The 26,450-nt window shown below is 38.3% G+C and overlaps 1 protein-coding gene across 1 annotated transcript; it reads right to left on the bottom strand.

Moving 5' to 3' along the window:
• Positions 1 to 10: 10 nt before the first annotated feature.
• Positions 11 to 26,450, bottom strand: LOC308686337 (semaphorin-4C-like). Its single transcript, XM_081394737.1, has 15 exons — positions 26,257 to 26,450; positions 15,488 to 15,642; positions 15,160 to 15,222; positions 14,926 to 15,024; positions 13,537 to 13,633; positions 13,173 to 13,292; positions 10,616 to 10,767; positions 8,954 to 9,129; positions 8,410 to 8,554; positions 6,652 to 6,865; positions 4,619 to 4,734; positions 4,279 to 4,436; positions 3,913 to 4,004; positions 845 to 2,804; positions 11 to 275 (listed from the first exon to the last, which is right to left on the bottom strand). Exons 1-14 carry the CDS (start codon positions 26,357 to 26,359, stop codon positions 1,903 to 1,905), a joined length of 2,592 nt encoding a protein of 863 aa, XP_081250863.1. The 5' UTR covers positions 26,360 to 26,450; the 3' UTR covers positions 11 to 275; positions 845 to 1,902.

The raw sequence follows: 26,450 nt of genomic DNA on the forward strand, positions 1-26,450 counted from the left end.
ATGTCTGCAGTCTGCTTTGGCTTCACCCAAGGTGAAGAGGCACAGGTACGAAAAGTTTTTGTTGAAACTTATATAATATATTTTGCAGAACATCATGCAACAAAGTATGGACCAGTGATGAGCATCATAGTGCCTCTCCACCCACAGGGTCACGAATAATCAAAATCTCCTTCATTTGTCTTCACAATCAAAGTCAATGGAATGAAATGTCCTCTGCTTTCAGTTTTCACCCTGTTTTTGTATTTAGTCTCTGTTTAAGAGTTGCAAAGCCCACACTGAAAGAGATAAGAAAGATATAGTCAGTTAGTAAAATACGGTCTTTAACCTAATTTGTGTGGTCTTTTCTAGAATTCTCTAATACATGAAAAAACGAAATAAACATTCACCAGTCATTTAAAACATTTATATAAATTATTATAAATGATTATTACACACAGGATATATTTTTATTGTCATATTCTTTTCGCCTGTCTCATATATAAACCTTCCACGAATCTTATATACACTACAGTTCAAAAGTTTGGGGTAAGTTTTATTTTTATGAATATTCTTCTACAAAAATATTAAGCAGCACAACTGTTTTCAAAATTTGATAATAATAAGAAATATTTATTGAGCGTTCTAATAAAAGCTATTTTAAATTGTATTAATATTTCATAAAATGACAATTTCCACTGTATTTTTTGATCAAATAAATGCAGCCTTGGTGAGCAAAAACATGAAATAGTATTAGACTCCAAACTTTTGAATGGTAATGAATAGGTCTCAAATCTTCTTTCAGTTTTTGAAAAAGTAAGCAGCCCAAATAAAATGTTGGATAAAGTATGATTTGCTGTAGTCTTACCTGTGTTTTGATCAGCCGTAGCCTCTACTACTCATCCTGGACTTTATCAAGGATCCCTTTCATGTAGAACAATCTGGCTTTAGAACATGGGCGGAGTCTTCTATACCATTCCAGAAGTAAAGTTTCATTCCATCATCATGTAGGCAAACACTGGGGTTGTACTTAATTTGGCAGTTCAAGCCAAATATATACAATAATGCACTTGTTGTCACATCCAACACAGTCTTAGTACACATTCTGTTCACACTTTCCTCATGCTACTACCACTGGTAATCCTTTCACATTTCAGATGAAACTATTAATCGTAAAAAAAAAAGAAAGAAAGAAAAGAAGAAAACCTTCTTTAACAGTTGCAATAAACAGACATGGAAAAAACCCTAACAATATATTAGTGCTGCAAGTCTCAGTACACATTCTCAGAAAAAGACCAAATTTAAAAAAAGTTCTTGAGCTGTAGAGAAAGAAAGGCAAAGCATTTGTTCATGATTCAAGTCCTGCTTCGGTTTTACAGCTCACTCAGTTTTTTTTCCCTAAACAATTTCTCCTCTGCTTTCCTCTTGAGAGAAGAGCGTGATTGTCATCTTGCGATTTAAGTTTATGCATGTCCTTTTCGCCTCCTCTCTCATGTGTTCTACCCATAAAAAGGGTGCAAAAAACATGGGGGCAAGCAACCTCTGGACGTCAAAAATAAGCTCTGTATCCTCCATCTTGCCAAATGATTAGGTTGCCAGACATCTGCCTAACGCAGATCAGACTGACGGCTACATTTGGCTGGTTGGGTTCCTCTCAGAGATGTACCTGTGTTCGCCTGTTAGCCAAGATCAACACGAGGCCCTGTCGGTCTGGTCCATTAAATATAGACATTTACAAAAAGCTTTGCGAGATGTGTTCAGTCTCGGTTGGGTGTTAGTACGTATGAGAATCAGAATAATCCAAGGGAATGTCGGTGGCCTTATGGCACGGGAGACTGACAGAGAAGAAATAGGTTGCGAGTAAGATGAAGAGAGTTCCCCAAGCAGGAGGGAGGTAGGTGAGGTTTTCTGTGGTTCCTGTGAGGTCTACACAGAAGACTCCTCGGGATTGGCATCGGGAAGCACGCTCCTCTGCTGCAGAGTTCTCCGGAGCTCCTCTTTGAATGGACTGGTGTAGTCGTTCTCTCGGCTGCCCAGTCCGAGTCCGCTTCCCATGCCCATTCCCGATCCCGTGCTCGCTCTCTCCTCTCCGGCCGTGCTCAGATTCAGGCGGATGTATCCATTGGTGCCTGAGTTTCGGATGTTGGTGAGGCTCAACCTGCTCGGCGAGTGAATGGGCTGACCGGGAATAGCACTGGGAGATGCCGTGCTGCCGGTGGAGCACATCGCATGCCCGGGGACAATTTTAAGGGAGCCGTCCGAGTAGTAGTAATTTGCTCCCGTTTCCCAGAAGCGATCCTCGTCGTTCGCCATCTTGCTCGGCACGAACGATGGCCGGCTGGGAGGCTCTTTGGGTAAAGTAATGGGGTACACTAAAGTGCTCTCCAGCGGCTTCATTTCCGCCCCTTTTCCCAGTGCCAACTTCAGTCTTCTGCGAAGGTACAAAGACGCGATTAGCAGCAACAGACAAGCGGCACCCAATGTGATCACCAGCACCCAGAATAAACCCATGCTGCCGTCAGGAGCGCGGGCCTCCATGAAGACGGGCGCGCTGGCTACCACTGCGACCTGGTATCTCTCCATCTGGAACTTCACGCCTTGCTCCTCCGAGTAGCAGATGTAGCGGCCCACTTGAAGGGAACCGGCTTGGGGGATAACGAGGGAGCGGAGGGCTCGGTCGAATCGCGGCCCAATGGCCTCACCTTCCACAAGGGCCAGCTCACGTTCGTTGAGCTCCCAGAAGGGCTGGGCCAAGTTGGAAACCAGATTGCAGGGCAATACCAGATCCGACCCAACGACCACAGTCACATTTCTCAACCTAGAATGATCTGGGAAAATAATGATTTATTTCACTTTTAAAATAATAAATAATTGAAATAACATTAGTTAAAACAGTGTTAATTTTTTACATAGCTTTTTGTTCTAGTCTGTTCTCATGTAGGTAAATTCCCTGACATTATTGAATGTGAATGGATTATTTGAAACAAATCATATTCTGTCTAGATCTTCCTTCTTCGGAAAACATGGTTAGTACATTGTTAATATTTTACATTATTATTTCTCTCTTGTTATATTTAATTAATTTTATTCAAAGTAATTTTCTAATTTAATTTCATTGACCAGATATACACTGCTTTAAAGGGTTAGTTCACCCAAAAATGCAAATTCTCTCATCATTTACTCACACTCTTCATTCCAAACCTGTAAGACTTCTATTCATCTTCAGAACACCAATGAAGATCTTTTTGATGAAATCTGAGAGCCCCTGGTCCCTCCATTGACAGTTACGGAACTGAAACTTTGATGTTGCAAAAGTTCATAAAGAGATTGTAAAATTAATCCATATGAACTGAGCGGTTTAGTTTTAAAATTTTCTGAAAAAGATTGAATTTAGGCTTTTATTCACATTTAAACATTGATCAGCGAACATAAACAGAAGCTCAACCGAACCTGCTTGAGGCACGAGAACAAACCTCATGGGTTCTTGCGGAAGCTCAAACGTGCTGCGTAACACACAAGAATGAACCTGATTGGTTCTCGCATGTCAAGCGAACATGCTTGAGCTTCCGTTTACCACAACTGATGTGTGAGTTATATGTGAATAAATACCTATATTCAATCTGTTCATCATATAAAGTGATTGTGTCTCTTTATATAAAATTTTGGACTAAACCGCTCAATTCATATGGATTAGTCTTACGATCTCTGACCTTGACCTTTTTGAAGCATCAAAGTGGAGGGACAGAAAGCTCTCAGATTTCATCAAAAAGATCTTCATTTGTGTTCTGAAGATGAACGAACGTCTCACGGGTTTGGAACGACATGCGGGTGAGTTTTCATTTTTGGGTAAACTTTTCCTTTAAAAGCGTTCGTGTCCCCTAATGGAAACCGCTCACTGCTGGGGGGCCTGTAGGGGGAAGCGTAAATCTGACGTACCAGGGCTGGGGATGGAGAAAGGCTTATCAAACTTGGCTTTTCCTCGGTTGAACCTCTCCAGCATGAGGTCCTGCGAGAGTGTGGATGTGGAGCTGTGGGGGGGAGAACAAATATTGACGATGTGTCAGAAGGCTGTTAGACACACTGCTATAGGGATGCAGCTTAAAAGTATAAAAAGGGACCCGTGGAGGAGAACAGAGGGGTGGAAAGGGAAAGCCTTTGCAAAATGATGAGGAGCGAGCGGCGGAGGAGAGCAAGAGTAGAATCGGAGAGAAAATAAAGAGGAGAGCGCAAAAGACAGAAAAGGAGCAGATGGAGGATGGTGCAAGGATGCAAGCAGTAGAACCAAAAGATTGATGAATTTACCCGCGGTGGAGGTCGATGCGGACACAAGCGCGTCCCTCGCTGTCCCAGGCACAGTACGGGTCTCTGGACAGCAGGCAGTCTGGCTGTGAATGGTACCGGCTGCAGTTTGCCAAGGGCAGCTGAAGAACCTCAGAGCGTGAGCCAATGTACAAATACTTCTGTAGAGAAAGAATGGGAGGATTTGGAATTAAATGAAGGAAAACAATAGCAAATAAATTATTTACAGTGATCGGTGCATTCTGCTTTCCTACTCTGTTTGAACAAAACCCATTAATGCTAGTCAGGCTGGAAAGCTGACATCAAAGAGATTGTCTCAGCAAGAAAACAGATCAGAAATTACTTTGCCGTGCGAGATGGTGAGGCTGTCCACCGGTTGCTGCCGATCAAACAGCTGGATCTCTTCTATCACATGGGCCTCTGAACCCAAAATCACGACACGCTGGAGCCATCCATCCGCTGAACGACAAATAAAGAGGCCGGGAGGAAAGATGGTGGGGATAGATTATATTCAGAGGGGGAGAAATAATGTGATGGGGATAGAGTGGGGGAAAGGAGAGAAAGGAGAGACAAATAGTCCATTAATGTATCATCAACACGTGGCATATTTTTCCGTCATTGGATTTTAGGAACAAGGTTACGCAGATTACCGGGAGGAAAATTGAATACACCCCAGCTGGTGCCGTGACCTATCATAACTCTGAGTGTGTACTTTATCACCGTCCTCTCACACAGTGCTTGTCACAGATAATGTGCCACTGACCTCTCACTCAGTCTGGTAGAAAAAGGGAACGTGCGGAAAAGGGATAACGGAGGAGAGTTGAAGAGCTACAGGGTGTGCTTTACAAATCCACCCTGGCACTTTTGCTCATGTCAGAGTATCTTTGTTCACTCTTAATCCTCAATCCAAGATTCTCTCTGCCACACACACAGACACACACACACACACACACACACACACACACACACACACACACACACACACAGACACACACACACACACACACACACACACACACACACACACACACACACACACACACACACACACACACTTTTATTATATTGTAAAATATATTTTATAATAATATTCAAGTAGTTTCACAATTAAAATCATGTCCTGTGGTATGACAAATACATTTTTAAAAATATGAAAATATATTTAAAACTTGTTTTTCAAATAATATGTCATAAACCAGTAATTTTAAAAAGTCCTGTGGTATGACAATTTTTTTTTTTTAAATATATATAAAAATGTGTATTTTATTATAAAACTATTTTTAGCGCAATTTTCCAACGGACAAATTGCGATTGTTAACTCCTGATTTCTGTTCTGTCTGTGCGCACCAATCTTGCACTTCTATCTCCTCCTCAACCAGACCACCTAGAGACTTCGGGTTTTCGGCATTATGTTAAGGAAGGTCTAATCTCGGGAACGCACACAAAAAAAAAAAAAACAAAAAAAAAAACCTTAAAAAGATTGACTATCTCTTAGTGTTGTGATCCCATGACGTCAGAAAATTGCGCTAAAACACTCACTGAGTTTTTATTACTTGTTTATAATAATATTCATGTCATTTTTTTTATGAATATTATGCCATAAAAATCTTCTTTGTGCACTAGTCATTTTAAACAGTCCTGTGGTATGACAAATACTTTTTTTTTTAAGTATAAATTACATTTAGGAATATATATTGTATTAAAAAAAATATGTTAAAATAATACTCATGTAGTCTCTATGTCATAAACCCCTTTTTGCCTTCACAAGTAATTTTACTAATATTTTTTTGGACAAATGCATTTTATTTTAAACATTTTAGTATAAAAATATATTTTATAATAAGATTTATGTAGTCTTTCAATTAATATGATGCTTAATATAATGCTTCTATGCTTAAACTGAATAAAAGAAAATGGCAAAATTGTTGGAAATATCATCACAGGATGTCACCTTTCTAAAAATATTTAACGTCAACTAACTAGGTTTGTCTAGATGTATTCGTCTTTTGTGAGGGATTGGTGAAATACTGAACTCATTGGATAGCAATGATGGTTGAGCCTTGAGCCTTGTGAGTGTGTTTATATGAGAGTGCCAAGGCCAAATACATCTTTTCAATTTATGTTTCAAGGACTGACCTTCCTGCATGACAGGAATTAATTGGCAGAGGTGACATTTCCACTTAGATACAACGTTATGGCTAATAAAATGGTTTCTTTGGCTGCTCTATTTATATTTACACACAAAAGGACAAAGGAACAAGAAGGACAATGCAAGAGACTGTCAAAAAACCCTCTTGACAAAGAAACACTGCTTTTATTAGCTGTGTAACATTCCATGCAATGATCCATGTATGTGTCTGACCCTCTATAACACACCTGTGCCTATGAAGAGCATGTTGTAGGATCTCTGGTCCAGTGAGCTCACTCTGTCCACAGCTATTCGGGTGAAGTTGATCCCTTTAGTAAGCAGCAGGGGGCGAGCTTCTGCCCTGAGCTCCATTAGCGGATGCTTCTTAGCAAAGTTTAGCGTAGCGTCAGGCAGCTGAAGAGAACTGTTGTAGCCGTTTTCCCTGTCAAAGTTTGTGATGCACTGTAGAAAGAAACAAAAGTCTTTTTACTTGATTAGGCTTTATAGCACATGTCATAAAATGTGTATTTTTTAAACAACATCATACACATTTAAAATACAATCAGTATAGCATTCTCAGTTTGTTTAGCGCTTTGACATTTACAAAACTTCAAACTGGCTCCCTGTCAGTTCATGAGTTGGGTTACATACGAAATCGCGTACTTCCCCGCTACAGTAGGGCGAAAAACAGTATGTGACAAAAGAAGTATGTCCGAATTCATCAATTGACCTACTACATCATTCAGAATTCTGAAGTGTGCAAACACTGGACATTTTACTATCCCATAAGGCCACGGGAGAGGAGTTGTGAACGGCAGTGAAGTGGCGCAACTGACTCTGGTGGGTCACATGATAATGACAGCATGGTGAATGTACTACGTCCAGATTACATTCATACTACACAGTCATACAATATAGAAGTAATTCCTTGCAAAGTAATTACTTATTATATTACTTATTCAAAATAAGTACCTACTCAAGAGAGTATGCGATTTCGGACACAGCTCTGGACTTTGAATCAAACTAGCCACACCCCCCACAGGAACTTGAATTGGAATAACAGGAAAAAGAATGAGCTGTAAATTTAAAGAATTATGGGAAATGAAGTATTCTTCTACCCTGGTTCACAAAAGTTAATTAATAAATGTGATGAGATATATAAATTCAAAATACAAAAATTACAGCAATATAATTGTCTCATTGTTTCATTTCATTTTAAATCTGCTACCTTTTTGCAACCTTAATTTAAATTCAGGTATGTAATTTTATTTTAATGTACACTACAATTAAAAGGTTTGTGGTCGGTAAGATTTTTTCATGTTTTTGAAAGTTGTCTATTATGGTCACCATGGGTGCATTTATTTGATCAAGAATACAGTAAAAACAGTAATATTTAATATACAAGCTGAATTTTCAGCATCATTGTCTTCAGTGTCACATGGTCCTTCAGAAATCATTCTAACATTTTGATTTCCTGCTCAAGTAACATTTCTTATTACTATCAATTTTCAAAACATTTTTGTGGGAACCGTGATAAAAAAAATTTTTCAGGATCTTTGATGAATAAAGTTCAAAAGAATATTTGAAATAGATTTCTTTTTAATAACAACATAACTTTTGATCAATTTAATGTGTCCTCATTGAATAAAAGTATTAATTTCTTTAAGCGTTTGAACGGTCCTGTAAATGGTATTTTTCAATTTACTTCTGAATGGCCCACAGTCAACATCACTGTATACTTTTGCACTTCTTCATCCCAAAATATTTACATTACTTGAAATGACATAAAAGTTTTCCAAACAATGTTTTCTGCAAACTTTTTCTGACATAATCTGACTCAAAATCTTTGTTAAGATGTTTATAAAATGTTATAATCCAACAGGAATATTATTAAGTTCTTATTTTGGGATGAAATATCACTGTATGTACAAAAGCGGTGTGCTATTTTTATCCGAGTGCTTAGTCACGGCCTCTCGGCCTCTCATCTCAACGGCTGCTCAGCTCACCGCTCCAGGTCGAGGACTGGGCACAGTGCTGGTGTATCGGACCCATCGCTGAGACGACTCCCTGTACTCTTTATACGGCCCGTCGAACACATTTTTCACCTCTCCGATCTGGTACTGACACACAGCAGACACATCCACATCCCCCCTGAGAGAGAACAAAGGATAAAGAGAGAGAGAGAGAGAGAGAGAAAGAGAGAGAGAGAGAGAGAGAGAGAGAGAGAGAGAGAGAGAGAGAGAGAGAGAGAGAGAGAGAGAGAGAGAGAGAGAGAGAGAGAGAGAGAGAGAGAGAGAGAGAAAAGTAGTCAGTCAGTCTGTACTAAATGACTGCGCTACATTGGCTGGTTTATTACAGTAATAGTCTTACTGTCATCATAATGACAGTGCAGCATTTTCTACACTTGAGGATCACGGCTGGGTGTTTGGCACGGTGACACTTTCATATAAGCAGAGGACAGAGTGACTTTCACAACTACGCCAGGAAGTGGAAGAGAGAGAAATATTTATGAGAATGACACGGACTAGCGTGGCAGGAGGGTTCGCTCACCACTGCGCATGGAAGATGCCATAGAAACTAGTGCTCCTCCAGTCCGCCCCAGGCAGGGTGAAGACAGCCCGCAGGTTATTAAAGGTGATGTGGCGCTCGGGGAAAGAACACATCAGCCGGGCCTTCTGGAAGGTGGTCCACTTCTTCTGCAGGGTCCGTGTGCCACCCAGGTCTCCCTGAAAAGAGAAAGCAAGTAGCCATTTAACAGACGTTTTTGTTCAAAGCTATTTTCTTTATACAGGTACAATTGCCCTAGAGCAGCCCTGCTGAAAAATACAGCGTTGCTGCTCACCAGAATGCTTGAGAACACCATGACTATGCTAGTCCAACAGCTAGACCAACATAAACCAGCTTTAACTAGCATAAACCAGCCTGGACCAACATGGAATTCTTGCTGGTTTATGCTGGATTTTTCAGCAGGGAGGGGTTCCTAAACTTTTTTTTCAGCAGAACCCCTTAGACGTTTAAAAAATAAGTAAGTATATTATTTCAATTGCTTTTATTATATATATATATATATATATATATATATATATATATATATATATATATATATATATATATATTTATTGTTTGAAGATTGCCTGCGCCCTCAGTATATATACATACAGTATAGTACAGTACATACTGTATAGCCAATACAGTATATATATATATATATATATATATATATATATATATATATATATATATATATATATATATATATATACCAACAGAATATTGGTTAAATGCTGTAAACTACTGTACACATAATTGCTAAAAAATTATGCAAATGTGAATGGAAATAGTGAACCTAGTGCACATTACATTCTCAACTAAAAAGGTAAAACCATAAAAAAGAGATAAAAAACTGAAATAGATTATCTATATAATTTTTTTTTATCTGCCAAGGAAATACATCTTCCCATTTTTATTTTAGCTTGATGTACAAAACTAACTAAAACTGAAATAAAATTTCACTATATAGACATATATATATATATATATAACTGATAAAAATAACAAACAAACACACACACACACACACACACACACACACACACACACACACACACACACACACACACACACACACACACACACACACACACACACACACACACACACACACACACACACACACACACACACAACTAAAAAACTAAATTAAAATTAAGACTAAAATTAAATAAAAAATATATGAATGAAAACAAATTAAAACTATTAATAAAAACTATAATATAGCTCAAGGATTCTAAAATAACGCTGGTTCACAAATGCACATTAAACGCTTGCAGAGAGTTAATGAGAAGCAGAATATTTACTGTGAACCGAGCTGCTCTGAAAACACTGTATTACACCTCAGTGCCACTCTTCACGATGAAACACGCAACGCAACAGACTTCTTTAATTAAGTCGTAGCCTTTGACTCCATAATCGCAATTATATAAGATATACTGCTATTTCTGTTTTATTTTGATTAATTGTGCAGCTCCATTTGTTTATTTTAATCTGATTGAATTAAGTAATAATCAGCTTTTCATCGACTCGCAGTTCCCTCACGAACCCCCGTTTGAAAAACCCTGCCCTAGAGCAACCCGATGTTGAGTGCCTTGCTCATTCAGCAACCTTCTGGTCGAATACTTCTGGTGTATGTGAGTTCTGAGTTTACATTCTCACCTTACACACGCGCGCCACCCGTGCCACGGTCAGATCACTGTCGCAGTCCAGCTCCAACGCTCTCTCGCTGAAGAAGAAGTAGATCTTATCGTCGTCTCCATCTTTACTGTTGCGGCTCTCCCGGACCAGCACCGAACCCACAAAGTTTGGCTCTGTACCAGACAAAAGGGAAAGATATGGAAGAACGTGTTGGAGACACAGCACTTTATAGATAAGGGGCTGGCGGTTACTTGATGAAACAGATAAAAGATCTTAAATATCCACCTTGGGACATTGTTTATTGAGCTGATTTCGGATTAACCCTGCAGGAAAGATCAGGGCCCTGTTCCCTGAACATCGCTTAATACTGAGATAATACATCAAATGCTGTAAGACCAGATCTTTTCTGGCTGATTCAGTTTATCAAGCACATGGTTGGATTTGATTAGCATGAGTGGAATGAGTTTTTGAGATCATATAGGAATATAGGATCAAATAGGAATATTATGTAAACTATTACAATTTGATATGAATCTGAATCTTATAGAACACATGAGTACATGCACTTATTTAAGAAAGACTAATGTTTTTTTTCTCTTTTCTCATCAAGGTTGAATTTAATTTATACAAAAATATAGTAAAAAAACAAAAAACAAACAGTATTTAAAATAACTGCATTCTAATTTATTCCTGTGATGCAAAGCTGAATTTTCAGCATCATTACTCCAGTCTTCAGTGTCACAAGATCCTTCAAAAATCATTATAATATGCTAATATGCTCAAGAAACATTTCTTATTATTATAAATGTTGAAAACAGTTGCTGCTTAATATTTTTAGGGAAACTTTGATATTTTTTCAGGATTCTTTGACGAATTTAAAGATAAAAAAAACAGCATTTATTTGAAATAGAAATCATTTGTAACAATGTAAAAGTCTTTACCGTCACTTCTGCTCATGCCGGATAGAAGCATTCATTTCTTTCCGAATTTATTTATTATATTATATTATGTTATATTATATTATAAACATCTTTCTTGAGAAAAAAAAAATTCACAAGCCAAACAAGAAGTAAGTCTACCAGAAATGTCTGGACCTTAAATGAGCAACGAAACACTGCCAAGGCAACTATAAGGAGAAAGAGCTGGCTGAAAGCTGGGGATGAATTAAACGTGTAAATATTTAACTGTTACATTATATTTCCATTTTCATTTCCCTTTCCCTTGCATTTCTACAGGTTTCATGTGTCAGATGTTAATGTATTCAGATGAACTTAACATTTCATTTGACAGGCCCTGTAATGCCACCGCATAATGTCATAAAAGCTCTCTGTAAAAGCCTGCGTTTTTATGTGACCGGGAAACAACAAAAATCAAAGATGTTTTCTTATTACGTAGGAGGGCCAGGTACTCTTCTCTAATGGAATGACAGACAGCATCTCCTGAGCTGTAGAAAACACAAAGAGCCAAAGGCCAGTGTACAATGTCTGCATTGCAGTTAATGCACAGACCAGACAAACTGTACAGCAAATGTGAGGTAAATTATCCCCTCACACCTAAAGAAGTTCATCACAGTGAGTAAAACATCTGTGCCTATTTTCATCTACAAAATGATTATGTTCTTTTAAATTAGGCTATTATTAAAATAATTATAATAATACTAAATTTTTACATCCCCTGGGTGCGTTCACAAGAATGGTGCAGAGGCTGGGACAGACTTCAACATCCGAAATCTAATCCTGTTTACTTTAAACAAAAAAGGTTTGAGCTTACGGACCTGTTGCTATGACAACGACTCAGAGATGAGCTTTGGAGAATGAAACAATACAGGATTGTGTCAAGTCGGCTACAATTGAATCCAGATAACTCAGTAATCCATGTCCAAAGAAGCAACATGGTTTATTATTCGCTAATAAATTCGGTAAAAAATGTTAATTATTAAATTATATATATTTACCGCCAACCACTGGCAGTTTTAGTTTCTTATTTACAGTATAATTTCATTACAAATATTATCCATATTAATTAAAAAAAAAAATTCTGTCATCATTTAGTCACCCTCATGGCTGTTGAAGCCTAAAAGTTTATATGTAATAAATCCAATGTTGAATCAATTTTTTTTATGTCTATTTGATGCTTTCCTCATTTTACACAATAGTGACATATTTGCCAAATCTGATGTGCGATTAATTCGATGAATTAATCGCCATGTCATGTAATTAATTCAATTAAAAATCGTATTTGCTTTATATATAAAAATATATTTCTTTTTTATATTTTTTTTATATAATTATAAATACCTAAATGCAACCGGACATTTACAACTCATAAAAGCCAAGAAGCGTTAAATCTACATAACTACGTTTAATATCTATATGTGTAATAAAAGAATTACAGGATCGTGTCAAGTTGCCAAGTGCCAACAACTGAATCCAGAACTCAGTAATCCATGTCCGAAGGAGCAGCCTGGTTTACTCTCTGTCCTGGTGCTGGTAAAGCTGGTCAACCATGTGCACCAGTATAACATAATATAGTTTCAGCAGGAGAATGAAATATATGTTATGCTTGTTTTCAGATTTACCGTTGAGCCAAGCCGGTAGGTATTCACTCTTCATGCTGTAATGTTGTTGTCCCAGGTTCCTCAGGATTACGGGCTCTGTGCCCAGGAAGTTATTGAGGGTGGCGGAGTACAACTCTTTGTCTAGGAAAGGGAAAGGAGAAGAACGCTTAGAGCGGGAAAAGGCACATATGCACACACTCCTGTCTACAGCCTCACAGTTATGAGATATTAAAGAGGGACTCCGTTCTCTCCCAAGTGTGGGAAGAGAGGAGGCATAAACGCATCCACGGGCGGCGCCGAGCACAAACAGACACCCACGCACAAGGCACAAGAATAATAATGCAGGTTTTTACATGTCAGAAACGTGTGCATACAGATGACTCACCCACAATGAGGCCTGTGTGACCCTTGGCGGGGTCGTAGGGGCACTTTCCCTTACCGTCCTCCGGGGCAGCGCTATCCAGAGTGAAATGATCTGCATTCTATTAGAGAAAGACAGAAACAGTTACATATGGATCAAGCAAACACACACACATGACCAGACACACACACTGAGCCACCGGCTGTTTGCCAACTGAAGTTTAAGCAGCAGCTGAGCCCTCTTGCATCGTCCTCCTGCCCACACACACACACACACACACACACACACAAACACACACGCACACACACACACACACACACACACACACACACACACACACACACACACACACACACACACACACACACACACACAATGACAATACACAAGCCACATCATGTCGTCTTGTAATCATTTTCTACAAATATATTAAGCAGCAAAAACGGTTTTCAATATTGCTAATAATAAGAACCATTATTAATAATTGAGCACCAAATCAGCATATTAGAATGATTTCTGAAGGATCATGTGACACTTAAGACTGGAGTAATGATGCTGAAAATTCAGCTTTGCATCACAGGAACAAATTACATTTCAAAATATATAATAATATTAATAATATTTAAAATGAATAATTAATATTTAAAAAGAAATTCATTCAATTATATATTAAAATAGAAAACAGTTATTTTAAATTATAATAATATTTTAAAGTTTTTCTGTTTTTTTCTGTATTTTGATCAAATAAATGCAGCCTTGGTGAGCCTAAGAGACTTCATAAAAACTTGGTTTATTTAAAGCCTTTATGTGTAATGCATTATAAAGGTATTCATTTTGCACATTATAATGCATGCTATCTTTTCATAAATAAATGTAACCAAAGTTAAAATGCATAATAATATTTGCAGATTTGTGAAATTACATTATACTTTCTAAAGGTGTAGATTATATTACAATTAATAGATTATAATATTGTAATGTATTATAAATGTGGTTACAATTATTCATGGAATCATACAATGCATTATAAGGTATAATTAATACATTAAAAATACCTATAATGCATTATATATAAAGGCTGCTATAAAGTGTTACCAAGAACCTAGTAGAGTATGTTTTTAAATGCTGTTAAAAATTGTAAATAGTAGTATATCAGTTATAAATTAATAATAAATAAATAAATTCATACACACACAACAATAGACAATCCACGCCATCCTGTCTTATCACATCGTCCGCACAGCGTGAGAACACAACCTCATTTACATTTGATATATTTCACTTTGACACACTAGAAGTCACTCGCTGAGACACACACACACACACACAGTTTCTCCATCATATTGCAGACCGCACCACTGGATCATGTGGGTCGGACAGATTTCTCAGGCAAAGATAAAAGCGCACACTTACAATATAGGTGCATTTGGGCTGGAAGGCGTATGTCCCGCATGTGTACAGGTGTGTGTGGTTGTAGCTCTGCAGGAAACGAATGTAGTTGAAGCACTCAGTCTGAAAAGACAGCGAAGAAAGAGAGAAAGAGACACAAAGAGAAAATAAGCGAGAGAGAGGGAGAGTAAATGTATTTCAGTGGGGCCAGACAAAGTAAAGCTGTTAAAACATAAAGGATGCAACATTAGCCAGTACCTGGTTATTCTTCCCCTTCGCTGCACACTCTCTTTTCTTTTCCACAGGGGCCGACCATTCAATCTAAGAGAGAAAGAGACATGACTTTTTCAAGCAAATAGCACTCTGCATTTAAAATGTGCACTCACTATTGACAGCCGCAACTGGCAATTTACTACAAATGGCAGTGGCATTGAAAGAGTGAGTCATTTTTAAATGCTGATATTTTTGAATGATAAAATGCTAATGCCCTTTTTGCTTGATGACTTGTGGATTAGTATTTATTGGGTGCATTTGGAGTTTTTTGAATGAAAGAAATTGAAAAAAGCCTTTTTTTTGCAGAACATACCTGTGGTCGAAGTTGTCTGCTGATGTCATTGGGATCCAGGGCGAAGATGTGCTCTCTGGCGCCCACGTACAAAACCCTCTCATGTTCTGCCAGGGTCAACATGGTGTAGTTCCACACCCCAACAGCGCGAAACCTCGCCATACTGTCGTGCACGTCTGAAAAGAGAGGATGTATTAGATGTGATCCAAATGTCACTGATCCATTCTTGGGCTTAAAAAAAATCTCTCAAATTTATCATTTTCACCAACGTCCCAGCCCAGCTGAAAATGCCAACTTAGGCAAGCATGAATTTCCATGGACACTCATAACCTTTGCTTAAACTGGTAATGTGTTAAACAGATTCATTTGGGCTAAAATTTATTTCTAGTATGATCCATGCTGGTTTATGCTGGTTAGTGCAGGTTTGATGGTGGTCTTAACATTTCAAGTTGTATAAATTGGCATAAAGATGAAAAAACGAATTAACAATGAATAAAATAAATTATCAATAAATGATTTATTTGATTTAAGCAATCGCATCATTACCACATGGCACAAGCTGATTGGTTTCTGCTGATCCTGCAGCCGATGAGATTGCATGCTCAACATTGAAATATTTTGGTTCATTGTTTGCAGTAAGCTAGTCCTCTGACATCCTCCACCCAGCTCCACCTGCCTAGATCTGCTATGGGATTTATGTATGTCTATTTATGAAGCAGCATATCTTACATGCTTATATTCTAACTAAATATATGACAGACAGACAGACATACAGATAGATAGATAGATCAACTTCCTGACACTACTAGTCATTACTAACTGGCATAAGCTGCATGTTAGCTTTGATCTGTGGCTATTTGTCGCAGAATTAAAACAGAAGGTGATATCTTCCGCCTAGGCTTAAGCCAGTGAAGAAGCCACGAGGGGACACCAGTATTCCATGCACCCTTGAACACACAAGATCATTGTGCCTCATCAGATTTACCGTTACCATGGCAGATGGGTGCAGAGTGGAGAGAGGGTTATGATGAGCAAGTGCTCTAGGAGGGGAGAAAAGACACCATAAGTGGTGATGAAGATACTGCCAGGATGGAAGTCAGGAGAGTGTGTGGTTATTAGTTGGAGAGCGCGGCAGCTTGTTAACATATAAGAGGGCTGGATGATCCAAGAGAAGAGGAGAAACAGACTTCCCCCAGGGAGGACGGAGAACATCTGCTAGGATGCAAACAGCCTGGGAGATGTGACAGAGTGCGCACACACACACACACACACACACACACACACACACACACACACACACACACACACACACACACACACACACACACACACACACACACACACACACACACACACACACACACACACACACACACACACGCTCACACTTCTAAATACCTGCATAATTACTCAAATGCCTCTTAGCCAGTCACAGAACAAGTTTTTTGAGCTTTGTGCTGAGTCGAGCAGAGAGTGTCATTTCTAATTATCATTCAGAGAAGATGGCAATTATACACAGTGGGAGAGGACGCACTTACAGATCCCAACCAGAAAGTGGCAACGTTGAGCAAACTGTCCACTGAGGGGGTTCATTGTCTGATTTCGACAAGGAGGTGTTCTGGCTGATGGTATCACAAAAAAAATACATAGTGGCAAACCATTCACTTGTGATGTGAACGACAGCTGAGAGGGAAAATTAGAGGTGTGCCAATGTTCAAATTCAGGACAATATGATACGCTGATAATTAATCACATGTTATGTCTGAAAATGATAAAAATCTCTACTACCAAAATATTGTGTTAAGTTAATGAAAAATAAAACGAAAAATAAAATCAACCATTTTGTATGCCTTATTTAAATATTACATAAGACAAAGTACTAAAATTACTAAAACTAATACTGAAATAAAAAAATTAAAGCTAAATAGATATTTAAAAATGAATAAAACAATTTGCAAATTTATACAAAACTTAAGTCTTATATTATATTCATAATAAGCATACAATAAATATTGTGCATCCCATGGAAAAGGCATCACAACATTATAATGTAAATGTATGATATTTTACAATTAACAATGTCAGTAAATTAGTTTTTTTGAAAAATGTATACCAATTTACACAAGACTTCATGTAATAAATATTGTGCATACCATAGAAAATATGAATAGGATCCCACCAAAAACAAATTGGGCACTGGAAAAAACATGTACTATAATGTATTAGAATATTTGCATTACATATTTTGCTTTGATTTGTGTGTGTGTGTGTGTGTAATATCTATATATTACAAGTGGATGTATACTTTTGAATGACAGTCAAAGGAGAAAGACGGCACATGGTGCAGTTACAGCATCCACCAGTAGGGGCTGATTGCTGATGCTAAACTTGGTTTTGTATGGTTAGCAGTGTTTAATTAAAAAAGTCAAACCAATCAAACTGACCAAGCTGATGTAAAACATGGAATACACAAAGAACAATTTGACCAAAGCCAACAGCAGCATATCTAATGAGAAAAGAGTGAGTCTCTCTATCTACAAGTGAACAGACTAAAAAAGGAACAATCTAAAAATAGATGTCACTTTGAATGGAATCCAGATGTGAGCAACATAAAGGGAACAGAGGTGAACTCTGTGTGTGTGTGTGTGTGTGTGTGTGTGTGTGTGTGTTTGTCTTTGTCCTTCATAAGTTGTGAGCTGGGCCGAATGAGAGAGCAGTGAGCTCTGGTTGAGGGAACCGAGCCGCAGAACTGAAACGAGTCAAGTTGAAGGCTGCAGTTTTCTTCTGATGTTCCTCCACGGCTCCTTACAAAGCAGCTTTGCTATAAATACAGTCCTGCCCTGCTTATAGCTCATAACCACAGCACTCCAAACACACACTCTGCTATTAAAGACCTATTTTAAGGCCTTTGAAGCTTTGACATGGATACAAAAAATGACTTGGAAACACAGAAAATGGACACACACACACTAATTAGGAAGAGAAAAGCGCGTACACTCATATACAGGCTATAAAAACACACCCACGTTCTCTAGGACAAAGACGAGAGGAGCCACCGTCTGATGCGCACACATAACAGTACAATTAAAAAGAAGAGAGGGAACAGAAACACATTAAGAAAGACACAGGTGGCGTGTTTACGCTGACACGCAAACACAAACGGTGCGCTTAAGAGCGTGAGAGAGTGGGCATTTGGGGGGACGAGGGGAAGTGCTGTAATTGCAGTAGATTAGATGAAGGAGTGGTTGGGCAGTCGTTGCTTTGGGGAGGGAAGAAAGGGAGAACGCAACTCAGCAACAGGAAATGGTCAGAACGGATTACCACAACAATAGCCTGAAAAACTCCACTAAAGAGCAGAGAGCGAGCGAGGGAACGTTGACAGAAAGAGTTGTGGAGAAAACAACACAAACAGTATATACATATATGCCTATTTCTATATCCATAGGAAAGGATATCTAACATCTTTAGAATAGCTGGTTTTCCTGGTTAGCAATGAAATGCTTAGCATACAGAGATTTATTATGATTTTTTTTTACATTTTCAACTTTCTTTACTGTGTAATGATGCTGTTTGAGCGTTAAAAAGTCTGCAAAGTTACAAAGTCACTCTGAACTCCCTGAAACACCTCGCTTGTATTCGTACTCGTCACAATATCCCTCATTTAAATAATTACCACCCAGGCATAGGCAAAAAATAAGGAAGAGACCTGATTGAGTGATCAAAATATATGAAAAATAATGTTTATACAGTACATCGTCAATGAAGAGATGTCACTGCAAGAGGGAGGGGAAGTTTTTTTTGATTAAAGATTATAAGGGCACATGAATAAAAAAATATGATGTGCACAGATAAATCATTTATAATACTGCTGTATTCCAAAAAAAAAAACATTGTCCATTTTTGATATCATGGTGACAGACATCCCAACTTCCTGACAGATGTCACTGGAATATGTGTCTCGGTGACAGCGCTAGAGTGTAAACAGCAAAAAAAGAGACAGGGGAGCGGCCCACGCCTGAAGACTAGCCTATCAGAAACGCTCTCTACATGTGAACCATTTTGCATGTTCATGATTGCTGACATCTGGTTTGCTGACATGTTTTAGATGGGATTTGAAAGGAGGACTTGTGGTTGAATTTCGCAAAATGGTGGGAGTTAGCAAAATAGCTAGCTGAAATTACTTACAGCACTTTTGAGTCAATTATGTTTTTCTTCTGAGAAAAAAACTTAGTATTCTCTGTAAAATCTCATGCTAGTTGCTGGGTTTTGGAAAGTTGTTAGTCAACAGCTGGTCATAATGGCACTAGCTGGTTAGCCAGCTACCATGTTTCAAAAACCAGCTTAACCTTACTTTAAGTCGGAAAGATCAACTTGTAGCTGTTTAAATATATTTGAACAGTTTGACAGTGTTGTTAAAATAAAACTGAAATAAAATTTTATGTAAAACTTTTAAGTTGATTAAAACCGAGCTAAATATAAATATAAAAATATTAAAAATAAAAATGACAAAAGCACATAACAAAATTACTAAAACAAACAAAATGAATGAAATGAAACAAAAATAAAAGCTAATTCACTACTGAATCAATACTATTATAGTGTATAAATAATGCTAAAGGAACACTTGCACCAGCTAATGGCCATCTTGGACTAACTAATGACTATCTTTGATCAGCCAGAAACCAGTTACAATGTTCCAAAACACCAGGAAAGTTTCATAAGAGATCTCAACAATATCACAAGTTACCAAAGTCTGCAATAAATGACATAAGCAAACAACAACAAAAAGTAGCACAGGACCTATATAGTAGGACTTAAATATCTTAAATAATTGATAATTGTCATTTTATAGACAGAGCAAGATTTTTTTGCCAAAACTTCCAAAACATGTTCAATAAGTCCAGGAACATGCATTAGGAACGTCAATAAGGTCAGTTCTGATTTCATGGTGACTTTAAGTCTCCTGAGTTATGAAAAAGCAACATCAGAGCAATGAAACTGTCCTCAGGGCCCAACATGCAGGAATGGCAGAGAGAGCAAAAAAGGTGTGGGCGCTGAAAAATTACAGTATGAGAGTAAAAGAGCAAGGTAGAAATGGGGGAAAAAAAATGCAAGACTGAAAGAAAATGAAAGAGTGAGTGGAAGAGAGTGGATGACGGTAAAAGGGAGAGATGTGTGAAAGGTTGTTGAAATATAGGCCGTCGTTTGACAGACCGGGGGGGGGGATTGCAGTCGAGAATTGAGCTCACAGCTTGTACCAAGTTTGACCTTTTCATGAAAGTGGCAAGCGCACAAAAAAATAGAAAGACTTTCTTTTTTTTCTGTCCCCTTTAACAAACAGACTCTGGCGCGAACAGTTCTACAAAGGGTATGGAAGACAGATTTATTGAATGAAAAAAGAAACACTTTTACAGACAGTGAGAAGTAGAAGTGCAGGAGAGGGCGTCTGTTAGAGAGGATAAATCACAGACTGTGTATATCTGTGTGTGGGGAGGAGTTCAGTACAGATAGACGGAAACACGCACACATACACTCGCAGTGGTCCTGTCCGTTTCAGCCGAGGCCGTCATTATGGTAATTGGAGGGTAGAGAGATGTGCTAGGCAGGCAGTCCCTTTCTCTCTCTCTCTGTAGCTTTGCCATCCTCAGCACGTTGGACGTTCCTACTATTCCTCTATAAGTCAGCGGGAGTTTCCTTTGGCCTCCACTGAAATTCGTCTTTAATTTTCTGTTTGACCTGCTCTTGGTCTCTGTTGTTCCAGGACGGCAGTTGTGGAGATCTGCTGTGGAAAGTTATGGGTGGGGCGTGGAAGTGGGCGGGGCATCTGACTCCCCTTTGAACTCTCAGAGCTGTTTTTCAGCATGAAGACAAAATAAGCAAGGCCCTATGAAATCAGTTTTATTTTTTCTCATATTGTGTTTTTTGTTTGTTCCCGAATTCCTTTTTTTCAGTTTACATTTTTCTGGATTCCATTGGAGCCATAGTGGGCAAGTGCTCCGCTGTATGTTGCGTTTGCACTCCGGGCGACCCGAGTTCGAGTCCCGGCTTGAGGTCCTTTCCCAGTCCAATTCCACTCTCTCCTCTCCTGTGATTTCCTGTCTGTCCTCCTACTATCTAAATAAAGGCAAAAAGCCCCAAAATATAAATGTATGGATCCCATTTAATCTAATTATTTTAAATAATGAAACTTATACAAAATGTATTAAATTTGAACAGAAAAAAAAAATTAGGGCCCATTGAAATCTTTTTTATTTATTTAATTTTCAAATTTCATTCAAAATGCATATGTAAAATCTATAGAATTCATAAAAAAAATTATGATTTATTTATTTGTTACAATAATTGGTCCCTATTAAATGTTTAATCTTTTTCAGAAATTCTGTGTTGTCTTTTTTTATTTTTCTGGATTTAAAATTTCTGATTTTTTTTTTTTTAATGTAACAATGAAAATTTAACAATTCATTTTATTTTTTGGCAAACAAAGTGCTGCACAACAGATGTTTACTGTTAAAATGGAAACATGGAGGAAAAATTGTTATTACTTTGAGAAGTACATTCTGCTGCACAATAATAACATACTTCTTTCACAATTTCTTTAAGTTAAATAGAACATTGATTTTGACAGTTTGTTGTGAAGACTTCTGGTGAAGTGAACTCTCAAGGTGCGTTCACACCAGGTTTAAATTACTGTAAAATGTATGTACCATAGTGATGCCACAGAAATGCATTATTCCCAGTCCGGGGATGTGAAGAGCTCGAATAGAATGTCTCGTGTTGTCATTTTGGGCCCTATCATACACCTGGCGCAATGTAGCGCCAGACACGACGCAAGTGTCTTTTGCTACTTTCAGCCCGACGCAGTTGTCATTTTCACGTCCTGTGCCATGTTGTTTAAATAGCAAATGCATATGCGCCCATCTGTTCGCCAATGGGCGTGCTGGTCTGAAAACGAGGTGTGTTCAGGCGCATTGTTGGCACGTTGCTATTTTGAGGCAACTGAAATAGACTTCGCCATTGAACAACAAACACCTGGTCTAAAGTCAATGGCGCAGAATAGTTTAGTTATTTAAAGGGCACATTAGTAATATGCACCTATAGGCGGGTCCACAACGCACATACACTCTGTTTATTACACACACAAGGACGCGCAGCAGCACACAAACATGCCAAATATGAAAAATAAAAGGATTACAATGTAAAAGATTGTTATTGTGTACATAAAGATATGGTGGAATCCAGCTTGTCCCATAGATGGTCTGCTTGAGCGCTTTAACCTCGCGCACGAGCAGATCCGTTTGCTCTATGGAGAAGCGTTCAGTTTTTCTGCTTGCAAATTCCGCCATGTAAATAGCAATCCGCCATGGTGCAAGCACATCTGGCTTTTAAAGGGAATGGAAGATGAGACTCTGATTGGTTTATTGCACGTTACGCCCAAAACACACTCATTACTCATTTAGAGAATAGGGACAACCCCTTTAGACCATGCGCTGGGTGCGCCGCCGCCTACCATTTCTCCTGTCGTTAAACAAAAGTGGATTCGGACACGCCCTAAGTGCACTTGTGCCGTGTGCTTTAGATCATGCACTTAAAATAGGGCCTTATGAGACTGCGGTAATTTGGACATGGTGTGAACGCAGCATCAGAGCAGCTCTGGACAAAGTTCATGTGTCCACATCCTCATATAGTGAGACGGCAGATGCTGAAAACACCACGAGTCTCACAGATGCTTGATTATGTGTAGTTGATGAAACCTCATCACACATTCACACAGAGACACGTACAGCACTTTGATAATGAACAAAGGGGGAAAATGAGAATGAAAAGACGTTTAGTTGCAGCCTAAAGACAAGTGTTTGCAATGATTGTGACTCCTCTCTGTCTTTAAGATGCGGATAATTGTGGAGGAGGGGTCTTTAGGGGGTGTGGGTGTGGAAAGTACTGGGTAAATATTATCTCTGCAGCGATCCAGCTCTCCACCTCCAACGACACACACACACACACACACACACACACACACACACACACACACACACACACACACACACACACACACACACACACACACACACACACACACACACACACACACACAAACACACACTACTGCAGCTCTAAATCCCTCAGACTGCCAGTCTAAGCACTCTGCGTGCTCACACACACAAACATTAAAGTGCACTCCGATGCTATGCCTGTTTTTCTGGCTTTCATCCTCCCCGAAAAGCGCATGTGTGCTGTGCAGGCCTACTGTTTATGTGGTTTAGGGCCCAAACGAAGTCACACATGACCTGAAACAGTAGTTAAACACACACTGTAGACACACTGTGTACTTTTCTGTTCTTTCTGGACTTTCTTTGACGTCCCTCTCACTTGCTGTAGCTCAACTAAATCCATTTCCTGTCCATTTAAGGCTGTGTTCCCAGCTGCTACGATCTCTACTGAGGGCTTAAAAGGAGATGCTATCAATTTATGGGTGTACATAAAATCATGAGTACTGCTTAATGTTTATTGTAGCTGTTTTAGATTAAAACAGGAAAAGATTGAGGGGCAAATTGACTAAAGGCTGTGCCCCTTTTGCACGCAGAATTTCAGCAATCTAGTTGAAAGTTGCTAAGCTATAATATTGTGGTGCCAAGAGTATTTAATTTAAGCCAAATCATTCATGTTACACGCCTCCCTCTAAGTATACTACGGTATTATTATTTTTTTTTTAAAGTTCTCAAAAGTGACAGTAAAACATTTGTAATGTTACAAAAGATTTTCATTTAAAGTAAATGCTGTACTTTTGAACTTTCTATTCTGTAAAGAATCCTGATTAATCCTTGACATCACAGGAATAAATAACATTTTGAATACGTTTAAATAAAAAACAGTTTTTTAGCCCATTCCCAGACATCGTTTTTGCCAGCCAGCACCAGCATTTTTGATCATTTTCATAAAACTTTCATGGCCACCAGAATATTTTGTTGTATGAATATCTGAACATGCAATATATCAACAGAAAGACCCTCTGCTGTTAAACAAAAGTTTACAAAACATTTTTATTCTAGCTTCATGCATTCTTTTTTTATCAACACTTGAATATGGGTTTCATAAAAAAGGCAACATTTTGAGCAAAAAGCGGAGAAAATTGCATTTTTGACAAAAACTACATCCGGATCGTATTCATGAACAATGAACAAAACACAGATGGAGTAGATTGAGTCCATCAACACCCCCAAAGCTTCACAGTCCTATAACTCTTCATGGGTCGACATTTCATTTGGTAACAATAAGGCAGTTTCGATTTATATGCTATTTTATGTTGATGATCGCATTATTTTACATACGCACCTGCTTACATATGCTATCGCCTTTTTCTGCTTTTTTTTTGCCTGTGTTTTGATCAGGATATTCTGTACTCTTTCAGAAGATGCATAATAGCGCCCCCTACCATATAACAGTGAAAACACGGTAAGCCGGAAAATTCTGTCAATGGCGGGTAAAGAGTTCAATTGTAAAAAATAATAATAATACCATTTAATCAAATAAATATAGACCATAAAAAAATCAACTTGTTCATTTACAAAATGCAGAGCTACCTGGCACAACTGACTGTGATATTGTGCTAAATTGTTATGTTTTATTTTTTTGAGTACATTTTCTATTGATCTTTATAGAAGTAATTCATCAAATGATGGAGAAGAGCATTATGACAGGGCATCCATCCAGACACGCGGTGTAGACTAGTGCACTTTCTGCATTTTAAAGAGCCGATTCAGGTGTCTGTACTGCAGTAATGAAGTGAAGTTTTACAGTCTCAGCATAGTATGCCACATTACCCTAGTCTGTTGCATCCTCCACAACCTTTTATTCAGGACTGGCATGCAAAAAGCGTACAAATTGAAATCAGTGCTAATTTTGAGGGTGTGTCTGTGCCGTTAACCTGATTTCATTGCAAATACAACACAATAATCAATCTCTTAGACAGGTTTTTATTCCATATTGCTGTAAAACCATCTACAAATGACTAAAACAGGACATAACTTACTTGAGAAACAAAATTGTGGAAATAAGCTTCCAGAGTGTTTTCAGTCTGACAGGCAAAATTATTTTTATAACCTCACTGGCAAATTGTTTTTCTCCTACTTTAAGCATAGACCTCATTAAATGTTGTCAGATGTATGCTTAAAAAAATTCAAGAAAAATATTTTGCCAATGAGATAAGAAAAATACACATAATGCAAATGATTTTATCTGAAAACAAATCTTAAAAAAATATGCAATTTTGCTTCTCAGGTAAATGCATTTTTATGGATGCTTAGATGTCTTAAGGATGCTTAGAAGTTTTTCCAGGAATAGGCAAAAATACTGATAAAGAATACATTTTTTTTTTCTAAACAGCACTCTCACCAGGCACAACTCATTCTCACTGAATTCCCTCCAGAGGAAGCGTAAGAGAAAAAGAGAAGTAGAGAGCAGTGAAATAGAAAACTGTAAGGGAGAACAGGCACAAATGAAGTGAGTGCAAATGAATAGGGATGTAAGCTCTTTACAATAAAAGCCTATAAAACCACGCAGTAATGTGATATCTCAGTAAATTCAAAGCAGAAATCACGCCTCTTATCTCAAATCTGCATAGAGAATGAAGGGAGGGGTTGACTGAAGAAAAGAAGAAAGAGACGTACAAATAAAGAAAGTGCCATAAAAATACTGTGAGAAAAAAAAACGGGAACAGGACAGTGGGCTCATTTGCTGCGCAGTCACCGCTGGGAGGAATCGCTCACAGTTTTGTTTGGTCATTAGATACTCACCATTATATTTAACTGTCTTGCGTGGGATGGGGTTCCAGTTGACGCAAATCCCCTTTTCAAACCCGATCACGAACATCACGAGAAGAACTTTCGCACACCCCATTTCTCTGCTCCCACTCCTTTTATTCTGCTCCACGGAATGCAGATTCAGATTCTGAAGCGAGGGTTCTGATTGGATGACGAGATGTGGAGGC

This window comes from Scardinius erythrophthalmus, assembly GCF_964197995.2.
Source record: "Scardinius erythrophthalmus genome assembly, contig: HAP1_SCAFFOLD_588, whole genome shotgun sequence".
In the NCBI taxonomy this organism is placed as follows: Eukaryota; Metazoa; Chordata; class Actinopteri; order Cypriniformes; family Leuciscidae; genus Scardinius; species Scardinius erythrophthalmus.